General features: G+C 37.0%; 1 protein-coding gene across 1 annotated transcript; it reads right to left on the bottom strand.

Moving 5' to 3' along the window:
• Nucleotides 1–800: 800 nt before the first annotated feature.
• Nucleotides 801–6170, bottom strand: LOC121487037 (40S ribosomal protein S17-like). The gene is made up of 2 exons (XM_041748503.1): nucleotides 6062–6170; nucleotides 801–1243 (listed from the first exon to the last, which is right to left on the bottom strand). Exons 1-2 carry the CDS (start codon nucleotides 6168–6170, stop codon nucleotides 801–803), a joined length of 552 nt encoding a protein of 183 aa, XP_041604437.1.
• Nucleotides 6171–20143: the final 13973 nt, after the last annotated feature.

The raw sequence follows: 20143 nt of genomic DNA, 5'->3' as shown, positions 1-20143 counted from the left end.
TACCCTTATTTTGAGAAGTAGGGAAGCAAATAAATCAGAGGGGTCCATGAAACAAAAGCAATTCAATTAACACGCATGCCTTTTTCTGATACTGAGATCAGAGAGATATTTCCCTAGGGATTTGCCATAGGAAGAGCAGTATGTAGTATAAAAGCAACAAATACCTCAGGGATGTTTCTTATACTATCTCTCATTGCATGATGATGGCATCTTGCCAAAATGCAATTCTGTAAATGCTCTTGTAGTAGGAGGTGGTAAAATTATGTGGTCTGGACTGCTAGTACACTTACACTATGGGTTAATTTATGGATAGCTATTAGAGCATTTATAGATATGAGTGCAGTGCTTACCACTCAGAAATTTTCCCATAAATATTATGTCTCTCAACTTGCTTTTCATAAATATTGAGTTGTAGCAGATTTGAGGTTATACATCCTGACAAGCAATTGGATTGTGACCATTCCATATTAATGATGAAGTGCAAAAAAAAAAAAAAATGATGAAGTGCAGACTGACATTGGTTAGCAGTCAGCTGATCTGGGGAAAAGAATAAACGTGACTTGTGAAAGCTCAGGTAGCTAAGAAGGAAATATATCATGATAAGGAAACAACAACAACAACCAAAAAAACTTAACACTGCACAGAGATGGCCTAAGCACATACAAAAGGGCAGGTATACATTTCCCCTCCCAAAAGTTACAAAATAAAGAAATATATTCTCAAGATCTTTTAAAATTTTGTTTTATTTTTGCTATTGTTGTCCAAGGTTTATTGAAGATATTACAGCACAGCAGAAAGATTCAAAAAACTCCCCGTGTTGTTGTGAAATTCATCCCAACTGCAGGCTGAGTGACCTGCAAGTTGGACAGGCTTCCAGGGTCCAAGAGTTTCAACATCTCCTTAGTGTCAGGATCTACCTCCATGATTTCCTGATCCAGGGCTGAAACCTCAGGCATGTAATTCTCCCTCCTTTCTCTCTCCTCCTCTTGCAACTTGATGGAGATGCCTCTCATCGGGCCCCGCTGAGCCCGCTTCATCAGATGTGTGACATGGCCTGCGATCTTGTTGCGGAGCTTCTTGCTGGGGATGAAGGCAGTCTCCTCGCACACGTCCTTATTGGTGTGGAGGCCCTTCCCCAGGCGCAGGTAGTACTTCTCGATGACTGGGACTGCCTTCTTCACGGTTTGGGTGTGAACGCCGCCCACGTTGGCGGGTATAGTACTAAAATTTTGTTTTAATTCCACTGGAGTTAACATACAGTGCTGCATTAGTTTCAGGTGTACAGTGTAGCTATCTAACAATCCCGACTTCACCTGGTGCTCATCAAGTTAAGTGTACTGTTAATCTCCTTCCCCTACCACCCCCATCCCCTACCCATCCTCCCTCTGGTGACCATCTGTTTGTTTTCTACAGTTAAGTCTGCTTTTTGGTTTGTCTCTTTTTCTTCCTTTGTTCACTTGTTTTCCTTAGTTCCAACTATGAGTGAAATCACATGGTATTCGCTTTTTCTCTGATTGACTTATTTCACTTAGCATTATACCCTCTAGCTCCATCCATGTCATGACTAATGGCAAGATTTCATTTTTCTTGTGTGTGTATATATACACACACACACAAAATATTCCATTGTGTGTGTGTGTGTGTGTGTGTGTGTGTGTGTGTGTGTATACTACATCTTCATCCATTCATCAATGGATGGATGCTTGGGCTGCTTCCATAATTTTGCTCTTGTAAATAATGCTGCAATAAACATGGGATGCATACATCCTTTTAAATTAGTGTTTTTGTATTTTTTTGGTAAACAGCTGATCATAATGATCTTGATACCAAGATCTTAATGAGCACCAAACATTGGCCCCTGGACCTAACACATTTTACATTTTTTGTTCTGGGATACTGTTTTAGGGAATAAAGAAGACATTTAAAATTAGAAAATTTCACAAAAACAGGGATCCCTCGGTGGCGCAGTGGTTTGGCACCTGCCTTTGGCCCAGGGCGCAATCCTGGAGACCCAGGATCGAATCCCACGTCGGGCTCCCGGTGCATGGAGCCTGCTTCTCCCTCTGCCTATGTCTCTGCCTTTCTCTCTCTCTCTCTCTCGCTGGGTGACTATCATAAATAAATAAAAATTTTAAAAAAATATTTTATTTGCTATATACTATCTATACAATAAATCGCACATAGAATGTGTCCATTTCACTGTTAATGCATATTTTAATTGATTCAAGGTTGTGTCTCTAAACAATTAAGCCACTTTAAACATTAATGTACATGTCTATTGATGGCATATGGACTCATTTCCATTAGGTATATTCCTAGAAGTTACACTGGTGTCTGGATATGTTTAGTAGACATGGCCATTTTTCCTAAAAAAAAAAAAAAAAAAAAAAACAGATTGCTAGGAGTGTTTGAGAGTTTGTTTCTCATCTGTTATTGACAATTTGTTTACATATTAATTCTTAGTCTATTTCTGTAGGTATATAAGGGTATCTCACTTTAATTTTTCATTTAAAAATCACTGATAACAAAAAACACAAAGTCCTTTGTCCTATCATTATGAGAATGAGGCATTATCTTCATTGAATTCCTGTTCAAAACTATTACATATTTTTTAGTGAGACTGCCCTCTTTTTCTTATGGATTTGAAGGTGTTCTTTATATATATCAGATGCAAGCCATTGCATGATATATGAAAATTATTTGGGGAACAAAAGTCATTAATTTTAATGATGTCAAATTTATTAAATAAAATGTTCATGTAAATTTAATGTGATTTCATGGCTTTGATAAATCTGTGCTTATTTCAGGATTATGAAAATATTCTGTAATATTATCATCAATAAGTTTTATGGTTCTACTTTTCACATTCAGGACAGCAATCCATCTGGAATTGATATTTGTTTATGCTGTAAGGTATTTTTCAAGGTCTTTTTTCTTCTATGTATCAGTTAAATCCAGCACCATTTATTAAAAGATGATTCTTTCTCCAAACACATCTCAGTGACAGCTTTTTAAATCCAGTGGCCATATTTGTATTGAAATGTGTCAGAAATCTATTTTTTCCCATTAGGTGGTTTGTCTATTCTGTCACCTTACCAATTTGTTTTACTTCTTGTGGCATTATAATGAGTCTTGATGTCTGATGGTTTGTGCTCTCCAATTTTTATCTTCTTTAAGATTATATGGGTTTTTCTTGACACTTTTCATTTTCCTACAATTTGAAGAATCAGCTTTCAATTTTGACAAAGATGTCTATTAATACTACTGGTAAATTTGGCCAGTTATGAGATGTTTAGCAATATTGAGTCATTCAAATCCTGAACAATATATTTCTATTTAATTAGATCATCTTTAATTTGTCTCATAAATGTTAGATACCTTTGGACTAACAGAATTTTAGATGTATTCCTAGGTACTTGATATTTTCTATTATTTTTATAAGTGACTGCTTTTCAAATTTTATCCTTTAATTATTTGGCACACAAGTTTGTTTTATTCAAGAAGTTTGTTGGCAAAATTCATTTATTATGTTTAATATTTTATCTTCAGATTCTCTGGATTTTTCTACATAAAAAGAAAGTAAATAAAAAGATTTCCATTTTATTCTTCAGATAATTTCAATTGTGTTTCTTTTTCTTTTCTTACTAAAGTTCTAGAGCTTTGGATGAAGTGGTAATGATGAATATTTTTATATCATCCCTCATTTCAAAGGTAAAGCCTTAACTATTTCACCATTAAGTATAAAATTCACTGGTGCTAGTTTTAAGAAATATTTATGAGTAATATTTTTATGAGTTTTTTTTCCTGAATGTGTCTTGTATTTTACCAGATGACTTTTGTGTTTCTATTTGAGATGGTCATGTAATTTTTCTTTTTCACCACATTAAATGAAGAAATAATTGAGTTTTGAAAGTAATCTCTTTTTTTAAGATTTTATTTATTTATTCATGAGAGACAGAGAGAGAGAGAGAGACAGAGACATAGGCAGAGGGAGAAGCAGGCTCCATGCAGGGAGCCCTATGTGGGACTCCACCCTGAGAACCTGAAGTCATGATCTAAGCTAAAGGCAGACACTCAACCACTGAGCCACCCAGGCATCCCATAAGATTATAACACCAGTTTGAGTTTATACCAACTTAATTTTAATAACATGCAAAGACTGCTCCTTTAACTTTTCTATCCCTACTCCTTTCAGTTGTTGATGTCACAAAATCACATGTTCATAACTTGTTTCTTAAAAGACTAATAATGTTAATGCATTCATTTCTAATTATGTAGAAAACTATGAGTTATAAACTAAATTTATAATAATACTACCTTTTAGACTAGTACTTATTTTATTTTTTAATGTTTTGGTCTGTTAAATCATGTAGAAAACAAAAAGTTAAATTACATACCCTTGTTACAACATACTAGCTTTTAAAATTGCCCATTTATTTACTTTTACTGAAAACTTTATTTCTCTATATGCCTTAAATTTACTGGCTAGTGTCCTTTAAACCTGAAGGATCTCCTTCCAGCATTTTTGCAGGGCAGAGCTAATTTGTTTATGTGAGAATAACTTTATTTTTTCTCATTTTTTTTTATTTTTTTTTATTTTTTCTCATTTTGAATGACCATTTTGCTGGATATAGGATTCTCAGTTAATATTTTTCTCTCAGCATTTTCTATCTATCAACTCACTGTCTTTTGGTCTCCCAAGTTTTTGATGAGAAATATGTTGACAATCTTACTGAGGATCCTTTGTATGAGATGATTCATTTCTTGGCTGTCTTTCTAAAATTTAACATTCTCTTTGTCATAGTCTTTTAACAGTTTGATTACCATGTGTCTCATTGTGGGTCTCTTTGGCTCAATTGACTTGCAGTTCATTAACCTTCTTGGATGTTAATATTCACATATCTTTCAAATTTGGGAGGCTTTCAGATATTTCAAATATTGTGTTTCTCATCTGTTTTCAAATATTGTGTTTCTTCCTCACATCTCTTTGTGGGACTCCCATGATGCATATATTGGTCCATCTGATGGTATCCCACATGTTTCTTAGGCTCTATTCACTTTTCTTTAGTCTTTTTTTCTTTCTATTCCTCAGACTTGATACTTTTAATTGTCCTATCTTCACATTCACTGTTTCTTCTCTTACATGCTCAAATAAATCTGCCTTTGAATCTCTTCAGCAAATTTTTCATATCAGTCACTACACTTCTTAGCTCCAGAATTTCTTCTTGGTTTATTTTATGTTTTCTATTACTCAGTGTTATCTCCATCTTGTTCATACATTATTTCTTGACTTTCTCCATGGCTTCCTTTAGTTCTTTGAGTATCTTTAAGATAATTGTTTTAAAGTTTTTGTCTAGTAGATTCACTAACAGGTCTTTTTGAGGGACAGTTTATGTTGGTTTGTTTTTTCCTTTGAGTGGATCATAATTTGCTAGTTCTTTGTATGCCTTGAGATTTTAGGTTTAAAACTAGACATTTGAATCTAATAATGTGGTAACTCTAGAAATCAGATCCTCTCATCCCTACCTTCCCTAGGGTTTGCTGTGGGTTTTGTTTGTTTCATTGTGTAGACTCTCTCTGTGCTGAGGATCAGGATCAAGTGTAAAGGTAATGTTTTCTCATCTTTTCTGAGCCTGTGTTTTCCCATTGTCATGCACAAAGTCTTTCTAATTTCCTCTGCATATGCAGTGTCTTTTGAATGTGCTAGTCTTCAATGTCTGGCTCCCAAAGGAGAAAAAGAAAAATGAAGATGGAGGGAATATGCTGACCCTTTAAGTCCTATGAAAGTCACTTTAAATGCTCTGGAAGGGAGAAGGGCTTGCAACAATGGGAGGAGGTTCAACAACAGTGGTTGCCCCCTGTGTCAGTCTGCATGTCTGATAACAATCAGTTATCGGATTTCCAATATTTGGAGGGCAGTGCCCTTTTTTTCCCATCCTGGCTCCCACATGCTCTGTACAGCTGACCCTGAAACATGTATGTAATTGCCTGTGGTAGGAAACAGGTAGCTACTATTGTGCTAAGAACTGAACAATCCATTTAACTACAACTTGCCACCTACGCTTTCCACTGGAAGAAGCAAGCCAGAGTTCCAAATAATTATAGCAGACAGGTTCTACCAGTGCAATTGTGTAGGTAGGGAGACAGATTTCTGCTGCTTTCCACTGCATGGCCCTAGAGTTACTTCAAACAATTTTCTTAAAGTTCTTTTTTGTTTTCTTCTTTCTCAGATACTGAAAATAATATGTTCCAATGTCCTATTTTGTTTTCACATCTATTGACTTTACTTTTTGTTTTTGTCAGTTTTTACTTTCTTAGGCATGTTCAGTGATTGATTTAATTCTGCCATGTACTGACTCAGCTGTGGGAAAGGTTGCATTTCTGTTAGGGCTCCGTTTACCTCTAAATAATTTTCACTACTAGAGCTTCATCAACTGAAACTGTCATGCATATTAGAGATTGAGACTATAACCAGGGCATTACCTGCTGCAGAAATCTTAACTCTAAGCTTTCAACTCTGCTTTTCAGAGACTTTTTGCTCTGTCCCTTAGCCTCAGGTCCCAAATAACTTCTGAAATTACCAAACATTTTGAGGGAAAAGCTGGCAGACTTAAACCTCAATTCACCATTCAGAATTCTGGCTCCTTAATGCTTAATGTGTCATTGTTACTGTTATTGTATTCTCTCCAGCCTTTGATGATTATTGAAAGCTATGCTGATTTAGTCACTTTTTATTTTAATGCCTTTGCCCAAATTGTGGGAATGTTAGTCTCTTGCCTTGTGCATAGAAATAGCCAATGTTCTTAAGGAAAAGTGACAGCAGAGTTGTTTACTTTCTCCATGGAAATGCCTTCTGCAACATTTTGTGCTTTTAATTTTTGATGTCCCAGCATGGCTATAACAACATTTGAACTGAGAGAGAGAGAGAGAGAGAGAGAGAGAGAGAGAGAGAGAGAGACCAGCCTCAAGCAATCCTACTGCCGTTTATGACCTGCCCTTAAAAGCTACGCTGTGTCATTTCCTTTGGAGTTTATTGATCAAAGCAGTTACACAGATTCATCCAGTTCACAGGGGAGAAAACATAGATTTACCTCTCAATGAAAAAGTGGGAGTTAGAATAAATATTGGTATAGCTATCTTTGAAAACTACATTCTGCAGTATCTAGATTATTGTGATTATTAACTTTATATGTCTTCTTGACTGGGTAAAGATGCCCAGATAGCTGGTAAACATTATTTCTGGGTGTTTCTTTGAGTGCATCTCTAAAAAAGATTAGTTTTTGAATCAGTAGACTTAGTAAAGAAAATTGCCTTTACTAGTGTGGGTGAGCATCTTACAATCCCCTGAGTGCTTAAACAGAACAAAAAAGTGGAGACATCTGTATTCCCCTACTGTCATAAATGGGTGCTCCTGAATCTATCTTGTACCCTCTTCTATGATATTTCTAGTTCTTGAGGTTTTAGACTCAAACCAGGACTTATGATCAGCTCCCCTGTTCTCAGGCTATCAGACTTGGACTGAACTTGACTGCCCTTCCTGTTTCTTCAGTTTGCAGGTGGCAGATCATAGGACTTCTCAGCCTTCACATGTGCAGGTCAATTCCTATAGTAAAAAAAATTACCTCCATACTAATTTACAAGACATTACTTCTCTAGTGATCACTTTCAAACCCAAAGTTCAATCATATCCAATAATTAAAGAACTGATGTTGCCTTACATCTGGCAGTTTCCTTCAGCAGGATAAATATCTAGCTCTAACATTATGAAATCTGAACACAGTACAAAGATTAAGGCAAACAATGCAGCAAAACAAAACCAATGGTATTAAAATTAACTTGAGGTCAGTCTATGCTCCCAGTGTCTGTACCAGAAATGCTTTAGAGTAGCTGAATTCAGGGTGAGTCAGAGGTTTACATGTACTCCAAATAGAAAGTTTAAGGTAGATGGTTTCAATCTGTAAAATGTTTATGGGTAACAAAGCAATGTCAAGATTAGATTTCATGACTGTATAATAGGTACTATCATGAGGTAGAGAGAGGCAGTATAAAAATCTCTTGCTTATCTGCATGCAAATAAACTCCACCTCTCTGTTCTTCTATTAAAAAAAAAAAGTCATGCACTTAGAAAGCAAACCTTCATATGCTATGCTAAAATGGCAACTTCTGGATGCTGGGTGCTCAGCACCAAGTGTTGTACTCATCCCCCTGGATTATATTTTTGGTTTAAGTTAAGCCTGTAGCTACACACCTACATTGTGTGTTCTATGAATGCTAGCTCTCTTGAATTTGGATACTGGTTATTTTTTATAGAGTGTAAACCAAGTTTTATATTCTATAATGCAAACAGGTACCTATATGTTTCTAAATAAAACTGTTTACATTTAAAAAAAGTTATCTTTTTTAAGATATCTATCTATATCCATACCCACTGGTTACCCAGAATATGATCTTTCTACATAGATCAAGTAAAAATTGACTTACCATTTGAAAATATATCACTTTAAAATAAATAAAAACCCAGGTTTCCACTCTTAAATTTTAAAGCTCATGTGAAGTTAAAGCAACAGGAAGGTATGTGACAACAAAATTCCCTTTGGCTTTATGGAAACTAATTTGACCTTTCTACCCCTCATCTCATCTTTTCTTCTTTCTTTTTTGGAATTCTGGTGGTATTTATCTTCTGTCAAAATCAGCCATCATGTGATTTAGGCTAATGTTAAATTAAAAACTCCCAACTGGTAAGTGTACTTGTAGCAGGATTTGAGGGCAAACTAGTTTCTTGTTATGTATTATTCCATTTAATTAAACTGTTTTAAGCATAGATTCTGTTATCCAAATGGTAAAGATAAAAACTTCCAAATGATACTTTTTATGCTGTTGGTATAAAAATGGTTATCCAAACAGTAAAGATTAAAAAGCTTAACTTTAGCCTGAAACCCAAGAGGTGACAATGCCTGGATCTAAATTAGGACCTGGAATAGTGCTTGCTCCCAGGAGCCAGACTGGAAAACCTCATGATCCACAAGACACTGGGCAGAGATATATAGATGGGTGCCTCTATGATCAAGAATAATTTTTTTTCTAGATTGACACTGCTTTAGTTTTGCCTAACAAATCATGAAACCAATATCTGAAAGAATCAAACTACTAAGTAACTTAAATGCATCCCAGAACAAAGCTCAATATTTTTAGGCATATAAAATATCAAAGACTCCAGCCAGGTAAAATTTATAATGTCTGGCATCCAGAAAAAGATTACCAGGCATATCAGGAATATAAGATCAATAAGGAGGAGACAAATTAATCTCTTAAGCTCAGTGCAGATGTTGGAATTAACAGTGAAATACATTATATCAGTTATTAAAAATGTTTTTCATTTTTAGTTTCAGGTCCAACATGTAAAGGCCTTGAAAGTTGCCTTTCATAGCTTTAGAACATGTATAAACTGAAAAAAACTGGTTATTAATGATTTTTATTGAAGTTTACAGGAAACTGAAGCAGCAGACTGCCCAAGTTCTGGAAAGTTGGGCAAATACAGAAAATCATAACCAATATCATTTTACCTTGAGCAGAAGCCGCTGGAGCAATAGGAAGGTAGAAAGCCATAAATAATTTTGACAAATTCCTGATAAACTAGCATAAGCCTGAGAAACTCTAAGGGCTTAGTTTTAGGAAGCCACCATACTTCCAGTGGTTTTCACCTCCAAGTGAAACAATTTCTCATTGGGAAGAGCCATAAAAAAAATCCTCTACTTGATCCAGCAGGAAGAGGGAAAAGTAACCAACCTGAATTATGCCTGGAGTGTTGTCCCAAATAAAAGCCTACAACTAAGAAAAACTTTACCTGCTTCCAGCCCCACTGGCCTTCCTGACTCACACTTGTGGAGGATACAGGGACATAGGACCTCTAAAGACTGGCATGCATACATAAGATAATAGAGTGCTTCACCTCTCCCACATCTTAGCACAGATTTTCAGACTTGCAGTACAATAACAGTGAATTATAGGCAGAAGAAAAATTATGCCAGATGGGCATTCATCTATGCAAAGGAATAAAAAGTACCAGAAATGGTAACTACATATGACATTTTTTTCTTATTTTTTAAAATGACTCTTTAAAAATAACCATGGAATATGGAATGTAAAACATATGTAAAAAATAAACAGTGCAATAATAGGATGAAAGTCTGCATGAGAGAAATAAAAGTATACTATCTTAAGACACTTACAATGTAAGCATGAAGTATGCTGTCACTTGAGAGTAGATTGGTAATTTAAATGTGTATTCTATAAAACATAAAACAAGTCCAAAATGACTTGTTTTAAGTCATAAACTGAGCTTTTGGTTTTAAGTCATAAAACCAAAGTCATAAAGAGCTAATTCACTAATAAAGTAGATAAAATGGATAAAAATAATATTCAATTAACCCAAAAGAAAGCAAAAACAGAAGGAAGGGAGACAAAAAAAAGTGATGGAGCAAACAGAAAATAAATTACAGGTTGATCCATCTGAGCCTAACTATAATGATAAACACATTAACTATAAGTTGCTAATTAAAAATTCAAGACAGTTAGGTTTGATTAAAGTGTAAAGCCAAACTGTACTGCATATAATGAAAAAACAAAACAAAACAAAACAACCACTTTAAAAAAAAGGTACAGCTAAAAAATAAGAAAAATATACACCACAATAAAGCTTATCAAAAGAAAACCTGTCTATGTTAATATCAGGTAAAGTAGTTATCAGAACAGAGAATATGCCCAAGGGCAAAGAAAGTCATTTTAGAACAATAAGAATTTGATTATTGAAGAGGATTTTTTTAATCTAACTATTTACATACCTCATATTGAGCCTCAAAACATAAAGATGCAAAATAATAGAAATGCAAGAGAAATAGACAAATCAGTATTTATAGCTGAAGATTTCAGTAACCCTCACTCAACAATAAAACAAATATTCAGAATGTCAATAAGGATATAGAATACTTCAATAGTACTGTAAAGCACTTTGACCTAATCGACATTTATGCATGTCAGAATACTCATTTGCTTCAAGTACACATGGAATATTTATCAAGATAAGATATATTTTAGATTATTAATCAAATATCAATAAATTTAAAAGGATCCAAATCTTACAAAATATGTTCACCACCAATATGGGACTAAATTATAAACCAATGAGAAGACAACTAGAAAATCCTAAATATTAAAAAAATCCTAAATATTCAGAAGCTCAATAATAGACATTTAAATAACAAATAGATGAATGAAGAAATCCAAAGGAAAATTAAAAGGCACTTTGATGGAATGAAAATGAAACAAAGTATTTGCAGGATGCCACTTTAATATTATTTACAAAAAAATTTATAGCAATAAAGGCTCATATTAGGCAAAAAAAAAAAAAGATCTCAAGTCTCAAATCAGTGACCTCACTTTTCATCTTACAACACAGGGAAAGAGGTCACCTGGGTGGCTCAGCTCAGTTGGTTGAGTGTCTGCCTGCTTCTCCCTCTCTGCCTGCCATTTCCCCCTGGTTATGCATGCTCTATCTGTCAAATACATAAATAAAATCTTATAAAAAACCAAAACAAAACACTGGGAAAGAGAGCAAATTAAACTCAGAGAAAGTGGAGAAAAGGAAGTAATAGAGATTAGAGTATAAATTAGTGATATCAAAAGCTAGAAAAAAAAATTTAAAAAAAAAAAAAAAAGGAAAGAAAGAAAGAAACCAAACTGGCCCTTTGAGGAAACAAAATTGACAAACTTTTAGCCAAACTGATCAGGGAAAAGAGAGTGACAGAAAGAGCCAACATCAGGAATGGGGGGGGGGGGGGGAGTCACATCATGATTCTACTACAGATTTTTAACAAATAGTAAGAAAGTATTATGAATAATTTCATGCCATTAAATTTGAAACTATGACTGAAATGGCCAAATTTCTTAAAAGACACAAACTACCAAAGTTCATTTAAAGAATAAACAGGTATTATGAGTAGCACTCTATTAAAGAAGTTGAATTTATAGATAAAAAGTCTTCCCACAGAAAAAACTTAAGGCCCAGTTCTCTTCATCTGCTAATTCCACCAAACATCTCAGGAAGAAATAGGAAAAGTCCTACACAAACTCATCCGGATCATTTTAAGAGAAAGAAAATAATTTCTAACTCATTATATGATACTACTATTACTTTGATACTAAGTCTAGACAAGAATATTAAAAGAAGGGAAATGACAGCTGATAACCTTCATGAACACAGATGCTAATATTCCAAACAAGAGTTGGCCAAGTGGATTCCAATCATACACAAATACAAGAATGCATCATGATGAAATAGGGTTTATCCCAGAAACTCATGGTTCATTTAAAATCCAAAAATTAATCACTGTAATATTGCAACACAACAACACTCATTCTATTAGGTATTATCTCTATCTGCTTTCACAATACATTGGTGGAAAAGAGCAGCCAGGAAGAAATATTATGGCCTACAACATCCAATATTTTTTACATGGTCCTATTGAGAAGATTGCTAATTCCTAGTCTATGTGGAAAAATCTGAAAATCCACAAAAAAGCTACAAAAACTAACACATGATTTTAGCAAGGCAGCAGGATACAAGATTAACATACAAAAATTGTCATATATCAGCAACAAAAATTGGAAATTGCGATCTTAAATGCATAATAACATGAAAGTATGAAGGCCTTAGGAATAAATCTGAGAAAAAGATATGAAAAACCTGTAGACTGAAAGTAACAAAAAGCTCTTGTGCCATATGAACAAGGCCTATATAAATGGAGAAATGTACTATATTTGTGGTTGGAAATAATGAGGGTTATTAACTAAGATAGCTACTCTCTCTAAATTGATTCTTAGCTTCAATGCAAATCTCATCAAAATTGTAAGAGGCATCTTTCAAAAAAAAATTGGCAAATCAAACGTGAAATTTAAATGGATGTACAAAGGACTTTGAAATGCCAAACAACTCTGAAGGAGAATAAAATTGATTTGTTGGGAAAATTAAGATTTTAGCATCTATAGAGAACTTCAGCTCATGCTTTGCTTATTGTTATCATTACTGGCCTCTGCACCACAGCCTTGGGTAATATAAATAAAACCAAAGCCAACATGACAAGAGCCTTGAAACTGCACCAGTCAGAAAGGACAAAGCAGTCAGGTATGTTTTAGGGTGTACTTAATCTAACTGGCCCAAGAGGAAAAGCAGGGCTAAAAATACGCATATGTGATATATTTATGTGTATATGGATTTTTCTTGTTTTAATGAAAAAGAAAGTAAAATGTATGGGTCACCTAAGTTCTATGTGCACATTACCTTGATGTCTTTATAACCAACATTTCTGACCAGGGAGAGGCCAGAAGTACTCAACAAATGTGCATATAGCTAAATGTAAGAATAACAAGCCTTCAGAAAAAAAGAATAACTAATACCATCTAAAGTCTGCCAGTTCAGGAAGAAGATGAAACCTTAAACAAATATTTAGAATTTTAAGCAAATTGAATATAAAAGAGGAGAAGGTTGGATAAAATACAGAAAGAACACCCCAACGCTATAAACTCAGGTTGTTCACAGGATACAGCCTTGACAGATATGTATAAAGAGGAGTGAGAAAAAGCATTTTTTTTCCTGAGATGTTATTTACCGAGAGTAACTGCTAAATTTATCAAAAAGATTGGTGGCATGCTATTAATACTAATGCCAAAAGACTAACATGATTATTCTGCATTCCTCCTTACATAGAAAAATGAACTGATTTTTGTCCCCATTTTGGTGCATAAAACAGACTTCACAGACTAAAGAAGATGCAAAATACTCAAGTCCTTGTTTGGGGAATTTGTTACTGTTCTGGAACAATGTTTTTTTGTCGTTTGTTTGTTTGTTTTAAAGATTTTATTTATTCATTCATGAGAGACAGAGAGAGAGAGAGAGAGAGAGAGGCAGAGACACAGGCAGAGGGAGAAGCAGGCTCCATGAAGGGAGCCTGACGTGGGACTTGATCCCGGGACTCCAGGATCAGGCCCTGGACCGAAGGCAGGTGCTAAACTGCTGAGCCACCCAGGGATCCCCTGGAACAATGTTAATTTAAGTTGTGACCTTTACCCTGGAAATGCTTGCTGCCAGAAAGTTCGCCTCTGGAGACCAGGCCCTACATTTCCTTGCTTGTTGGCAATGACAGCAATAACACTAACAATCACAAAAGTGGGTCATTTTTATGAGAGGTGTGTCTAGATAGTGAGTAGAGAAAACACGAAGGAGGTTATAGAATATTGATGTAAAGAACAGCCTCAACTCTATGCTTGAAAGGGCAACTCTGTAAAATTAGAGGTGTCAGAGTAAATGAATTGCCCAACAAACAAAAAATAGTTGCACATAAAATATGAACTAGCACGTAAATTCCACCAATCTCTTTGACATTTTTAATAGAGCTATTGATTTACATTTGTGACATAGTGCTATACAAAGTAAGTAAAACAGACATGACTGTGTATATGATGCATGAGAGACAAAATTCTCCTGAAAATGTAATTCATTTTTCTGAATACAAGATTTATCTTGTCATATTTGTCTAATGGCATCATCAGAATATATAAGATATTGTATACATCTGTGGCTTCATATCTGTTACCAATACATTTTTATTTGTGGGTAGATATTGATGGTTAGCATTCTTTTTTACCAAGTCTCATTCATCCTTGCTTTGCAAAATATGCGGTTCTCCTTTGAAAGTGTTCCCAAGCACATGTTCCCTCCTGGGGTGGCAGAATGATAAAACTGAATCAAAACTGATGTATTAGCAGTGTGACCTAAAACACTTAATTTACAAAATTAAATTAAAATTCCTTATTTGGTTTGTCCCAACCTTAAGACAATTTTTATATGTGGGGATCCCTGGGTGGCTCAGCGGTTTAGCACCTGCCTTCAGCCCAAGGTGTGATCCTGGAGTCCCGGGATCGAGTCCTGCCTCAGGCTCCCTGCATGGAGCCTGCTTCTCCCTCTGCCTGTGTCTCTGCCTCTCTCTCTCTCTCTCTCTCTCTCTGTGTGTGTCTCTCATGAATAAATAAATAAAATCTTAAAAAAAAAGAAAATGTTTATATGTAACCCCGGTTTTGCCTCTCATCATATATTTTGTTTCTCTATAAGTGCTTCTTCTCTTTCTGAACAACTTAAACTATGATTAGCCACGTCATCAAATCCTGCTCTTAAAAATTATCTGATATCAACTGATCACTAAATGCATATTTAATTATTATATTCTCCTACTGGTTATTGTAATTGTATATTGAAAAAGTTCTCTTTCTCTGTGATGTTTACAGTTTTGCTCTTATGAGAATCTCAAAACCTATAATAAATCACCGTGGGGAGCTAATGAAGACACAGGGCAATGATAGTGGCTTTATTGTTTGTTTGTTTATTCTTTATAGGTTGGGGAAGGGCAGATGGAAAAAGAGAAAGAGAATCCCCAGCAGGCTCCATGCTCAGCATGAGCCCATCCAGTGCTGGATCTCAGGACACTGAGCTCATGACCTGAGCTGAAATCAAGAGTCAGATGCTTAACTGACTGAGCCACCTATCCCCCTCAGCATTATTATTCTGTAAAGACAGATGGGAATTTTAGAACTTTCTTGTTTCCTTACAATTTCTCTCCACTAGTTTTTGTCTCCATTGTTGGAGCTATGTGTAATCAAAACAATTTCAAGTTATTCTCTAAATGATATTAAAGGAAAAAAATTCCGTTATTAAAATAAATAAGCTGACTTTCATCATATAGACTATTGGCTATAGACCCCAAATAATGAAGAAATACAGAAACAAAATTCAAGGTAAGGTAAGGGATAACTATCAGTGCTTTTAATTTAATATCAATAGCCTAATCTATCACTTTCCTTCCATAGAGCTACATTTTCCCTTTGCCCATGACATAGGACAAAGAATAAAAGGGAATCATTTGCTTTTCTGGCATTGGCACATTTGTAAACAGACCTTTTAATCCTGATGTTTTAAGTAATGCTGGTTAGCAATAAATTCCCAGATCCCATCCTTTACACACACACACACGCACACACACACACACACAGAGTCACGCAAAGAAACTATGGAATTGCCAGGTTGGGATATTGTTCTGTTTTGGCACCTCATTAATTGAGTCCTGCTGGGATTCGCTTTGGAAATGATGTATCCAATTTCAGCAAAAGAGAAAGAAAAGGGAACTGAAACAACGTAAGTTTTTAACCTGGAACCGTCTGTTGGTTTGAATCCCCGTAATACAGACTTTCAGTTGTTTCTAATGGTAAATAAATAAATAAATAAATATACAAATAATCCAATAAAAGGAATTTGGGCTTTTTTACTCTTTATCTCCCTGACAGAATGTGAGCCATCCCACACAACCCAAATCAGAGTAGGAATAAATCAGTCACCAGAGCACAAACTTAATCTTTTGGCAGCTAAACAGGAGCTAAGGGAATGCAGTGCTTCCCTGCATAAAAATTTTTTCATATGCGCAACGGACCAAAGCAGTTCACACAGAATGAATATAAATTTTCTTTCCCATTAGCATGTGAAGCTGTTTTCCCACCACCTATACAAACCACAAATCTCAATTGATTTTTCATTTGCCCATATGACATATTGTCCAGTTTTCTTACCATTAGGCAATTTGTCTAAGGACTTTCATAATAGTCCTCATAAATTTTAGAACTCACTGAGGATATAAATTTCAGTTTTGATATAATCTGCATAAAGTTAGAAGACCAACCTTCCTCATTACTCTGAATACTGGATTTCTACTGATTAAATTTTATATGTTAACTTGGTGTCAAGCTAAGTCAGCTTTGTTTGACTAATCCATTTACTTGCCTAAATGATAAGTATCCTTTATATTTGGAAGGTGAATCCATTCAATGATTAAATAGTTCATTTGTTGAGCTTAAGTACAAATGTATTTGTGTACTCCCCAGATCTTAGGGACATCTTTAGCCCTTTTCTCTAGATTACTGGGATAATTTTTTTAATAAAGTAAGCTAAGGGATCCCTGGGTGGCCCAGCGGTTTGGCGCCTGCCTTTGGCCCAGGGCGCGATCCTGGAGACCCCGGATCGAATCCCACGTGGGGCTCCCGGTGCGTGGAGCCTGCTTCTCCCTCTGCCTGTGTCTCTGCCTCTCTCTCTCTCTCTCTCTCTCTGTGTGTGACTAACATAAATAATAAACAAAAATTTTTAAAAAATAAAGTAAGCTAAATAAATAGAAAGTAAAAACAAATAAAACACCAAATATAAAAGAGGTAGGGGAGGAGGGGAAGACGGCGGAAGAGTAGGGTCCCCAAGTCACCTGTCCTCACCAAATTACCGAGATAACCTTCAAACCATCCTGAAAATCTACGAATTCGGCCTGAGATTTAAAGAGAGACCAGCTGGAACGCTCCAGTGAGAAGAGTTCGCGCCTCTATCCAGGTAGGAAGACGGGGAAAAGAAATAAAGACACAAAAGGCCTCCAAGGGGGAGGGGCCCGAGGAGCCGGGCTGAGGCCGGGGCGAGTGTCCCCAGGACAGGAGAGCCCCGTCTCGGAGGAGCAGGAGCTGCACCGACCTTCCCCGCGGAAAGGCCTCCCGGGGAATTGGAGCAGGATCCCCAGAAAGGCGGGGATGCCCTCGGGCTCCCTGGGACAGTAACAGAGGAACTGCGCCCCGGAGAGTGCGCCGAGCTCCCTAAGGGCTGCAGCGCTCGGCGGGACCGGAGCAGCTCGGAGGGGCTCGGGCGGCGGCTCCGCGGAGGGGGCTGCGCGGCTCCGGGAACAGCTCGGAGGGGCTCGGGCGGCGGCTCCGCGGAGGGGGCTGCGGGGCGGGAGCGCGAATCCAACAGCGCAGGCCCCGGAGCACAGGGACCGGGATACAGCCCAGGATCCGGCCTCCCCCGGGACAGGCAGAGGCCGGGAGGGCCCAGGACAGCGAGGACGCTCCTGCCTGGAGCTGAGCAGATCAGCGGCCCCGCCCGGGAGCCCCCAGGCCCTGCAGACGGAGAGCCCCGGAGCTACTGCGGGAGCTGACTCCAGGGCTGCAGAGCTGGCGCCGCCATTGGGGTTGTTCCTCCTGGGGCCTCACGGGGTAAACAACCCCCACTGAGCCCTGCACCAGGCAGGGGCAGAGCAGCTCCCCCAAGGGCTAACACCTGAGAATCAGCACAGCAGGCCCCTCCCCCAGAAGACCAGCGGGACAGACCAGTTCCAAGGGAAGTCAAGGGACTTAAAGTACACAGAATCGGAAGATACTCCCCCGTGGTTTTTGTTTTTTGTTTTCTTTCTTTTTGATTTCAGATTGCTTCCCCCAACCCCTATTTTGTACTTTCTTTCTCTTTCTCTTTTCTTCTCTTTTTTTTCTTTTTCTCTTCCTTTTTTCTTTTACTCTATTCTTTCCTTCTTTCTCTCTCTATTTCTCCATTTCCCAATACAACTTGTTTTTTGGCCACTCTGCATTGAGCAAAATGACTAGAAGGAAAACCTCACCTCAAAAGAAAGAATCAGAAACAATCCTCTCTCCCACAGAGTTACAGAATCTAGATTACAATTCAATGTCAGAAAGCCAATTCAGAAGCACTATTATACAGCTACTGGTGGCTCTAGAAAAAAGCACAAAGGACTCAAGAGACTTCATGACTGCAGAATTTAGATCCAATCAGGCAGAAATTAAAAATCAATTAAATGAGATGCAATCCAAACTAGAAGTCCTAACGACGAGGGTTAACAAAGTGGAAAAACGAGTGAGTGACATAGAAGACAAGTTGATGGCAAAGAGGGAAACGGAGGAAAAAAGACACAGAAAATTAAAAGACCATAAAGACAGATTAAGGGAAATAAACGACAGCCTGAGGAAGAAAAAACTACGTTTAATTGGGGTTCCTGAGGGCGCGGAAAGGGCCAGAGGGCCAGAATATGTATTTGAACAAATCATAGCTGAAACCTTTCCTAATCTGGGAAGGGAAACAGGCATTCAGATCCAGGAAATAGAGAGATCCCCCCCTAAAATCAACAAAAACCGTTCAACACCTCGACATCTAATAGTTAAGCTTGCAAATTCCAAAGATAAAGAGAATATCCTTAAAGCAGCAAGAGACAAGAAATCCCTGACTTTTATGGGGAGGAGTATTAGGGTAACAGCAGACCTCTCCACAGAGACCTGGCAGGCCAGAAAGGGCTGGCAGGATATATTCAGGGTCCTAAATGAGAAGAACATGCAACCAAGAATACTTTATCCAGCAAGGCTCTCATTCAAAATGGAAGGAGAGATAAAGAGCTTCCAAGACAGGCAGGAACTGAAAGAATATGTCACCTCCAAACCAGTTCTGCAAGAAAATTTAAGGGGGACTCTTAAAATTCCCCTTTAAGAAGAAGTTCAGTGGAACAATCCACAAAAACAAGGACTGAATAGATATGATGACACTAAACTCATATCTTTCGATAGTAACTCTGAACGTAAACGGGCTTAATGACCCCATCAAAAGGCACAGGGTTTCAGACTGGATAAAAAAGCAGGACCCATCTATTTGCTGTCTACAAGAGACTCATTTTAGACAGAAGGACACCTACAGCCTGAAAATAAAAGGTTGGAGAACCATTTACATTCAAATTGTCCTCAAAAGAAAGCAGGGGTAGCCATCCTTATATCAGATAAACTAAAATTTACCCCGAAGACTGTAGTAAGAGATGAAGAGGGACACTATCTCATACTCAAAGGATCTATCCAACAAGAGGACTTAACAATCCTCAATATATATGCCCCGAATGTGGGAGCTGCCAAATATATCAATCAATTAATAACCAAAGTGAGGAAATACTTGGATAATAATACACTTATACTTGGTGAATTCAATCTAGCTCTTTCTATGCTCGATAGGTCTTCTAAGCACAACATCTCCAGAGAAACGAGAGCTTTAAATGATACACTGGACCAGATGGATTTCACAGATATCTACAGAACTTTACATCCAAACTCAACTGAATACACATTCTTCTCAAGTGCACATGGAACTTTCTCCAGAATAGACCACTACTGGGTCACAAATCGGGTCTGAACTGATACCAAACGATTGGGATCGTCCCCTGCATATTCTCAGACCATACTGCCTTGAAAT

The sequence above is a fragment of the Vulpes lagopus genome, chromosome 3, assembly GCF_018345385.1.
Source record: "Vulpes lagopus strain Blue_001 chromosome 3, ASM1834538v1, whole genome shotgun sequence".
NCBI lineage: Eukaryota > Metazoa > Chordata > Mammalia > Carnivora > Canidae > Vulpes > Vulpes lagopus.
The sequence above is the reverse complement of the archived record's forward strand: the minus strand, read 5'-3'. Positions and strand labels throughout refer to the sequence as shown.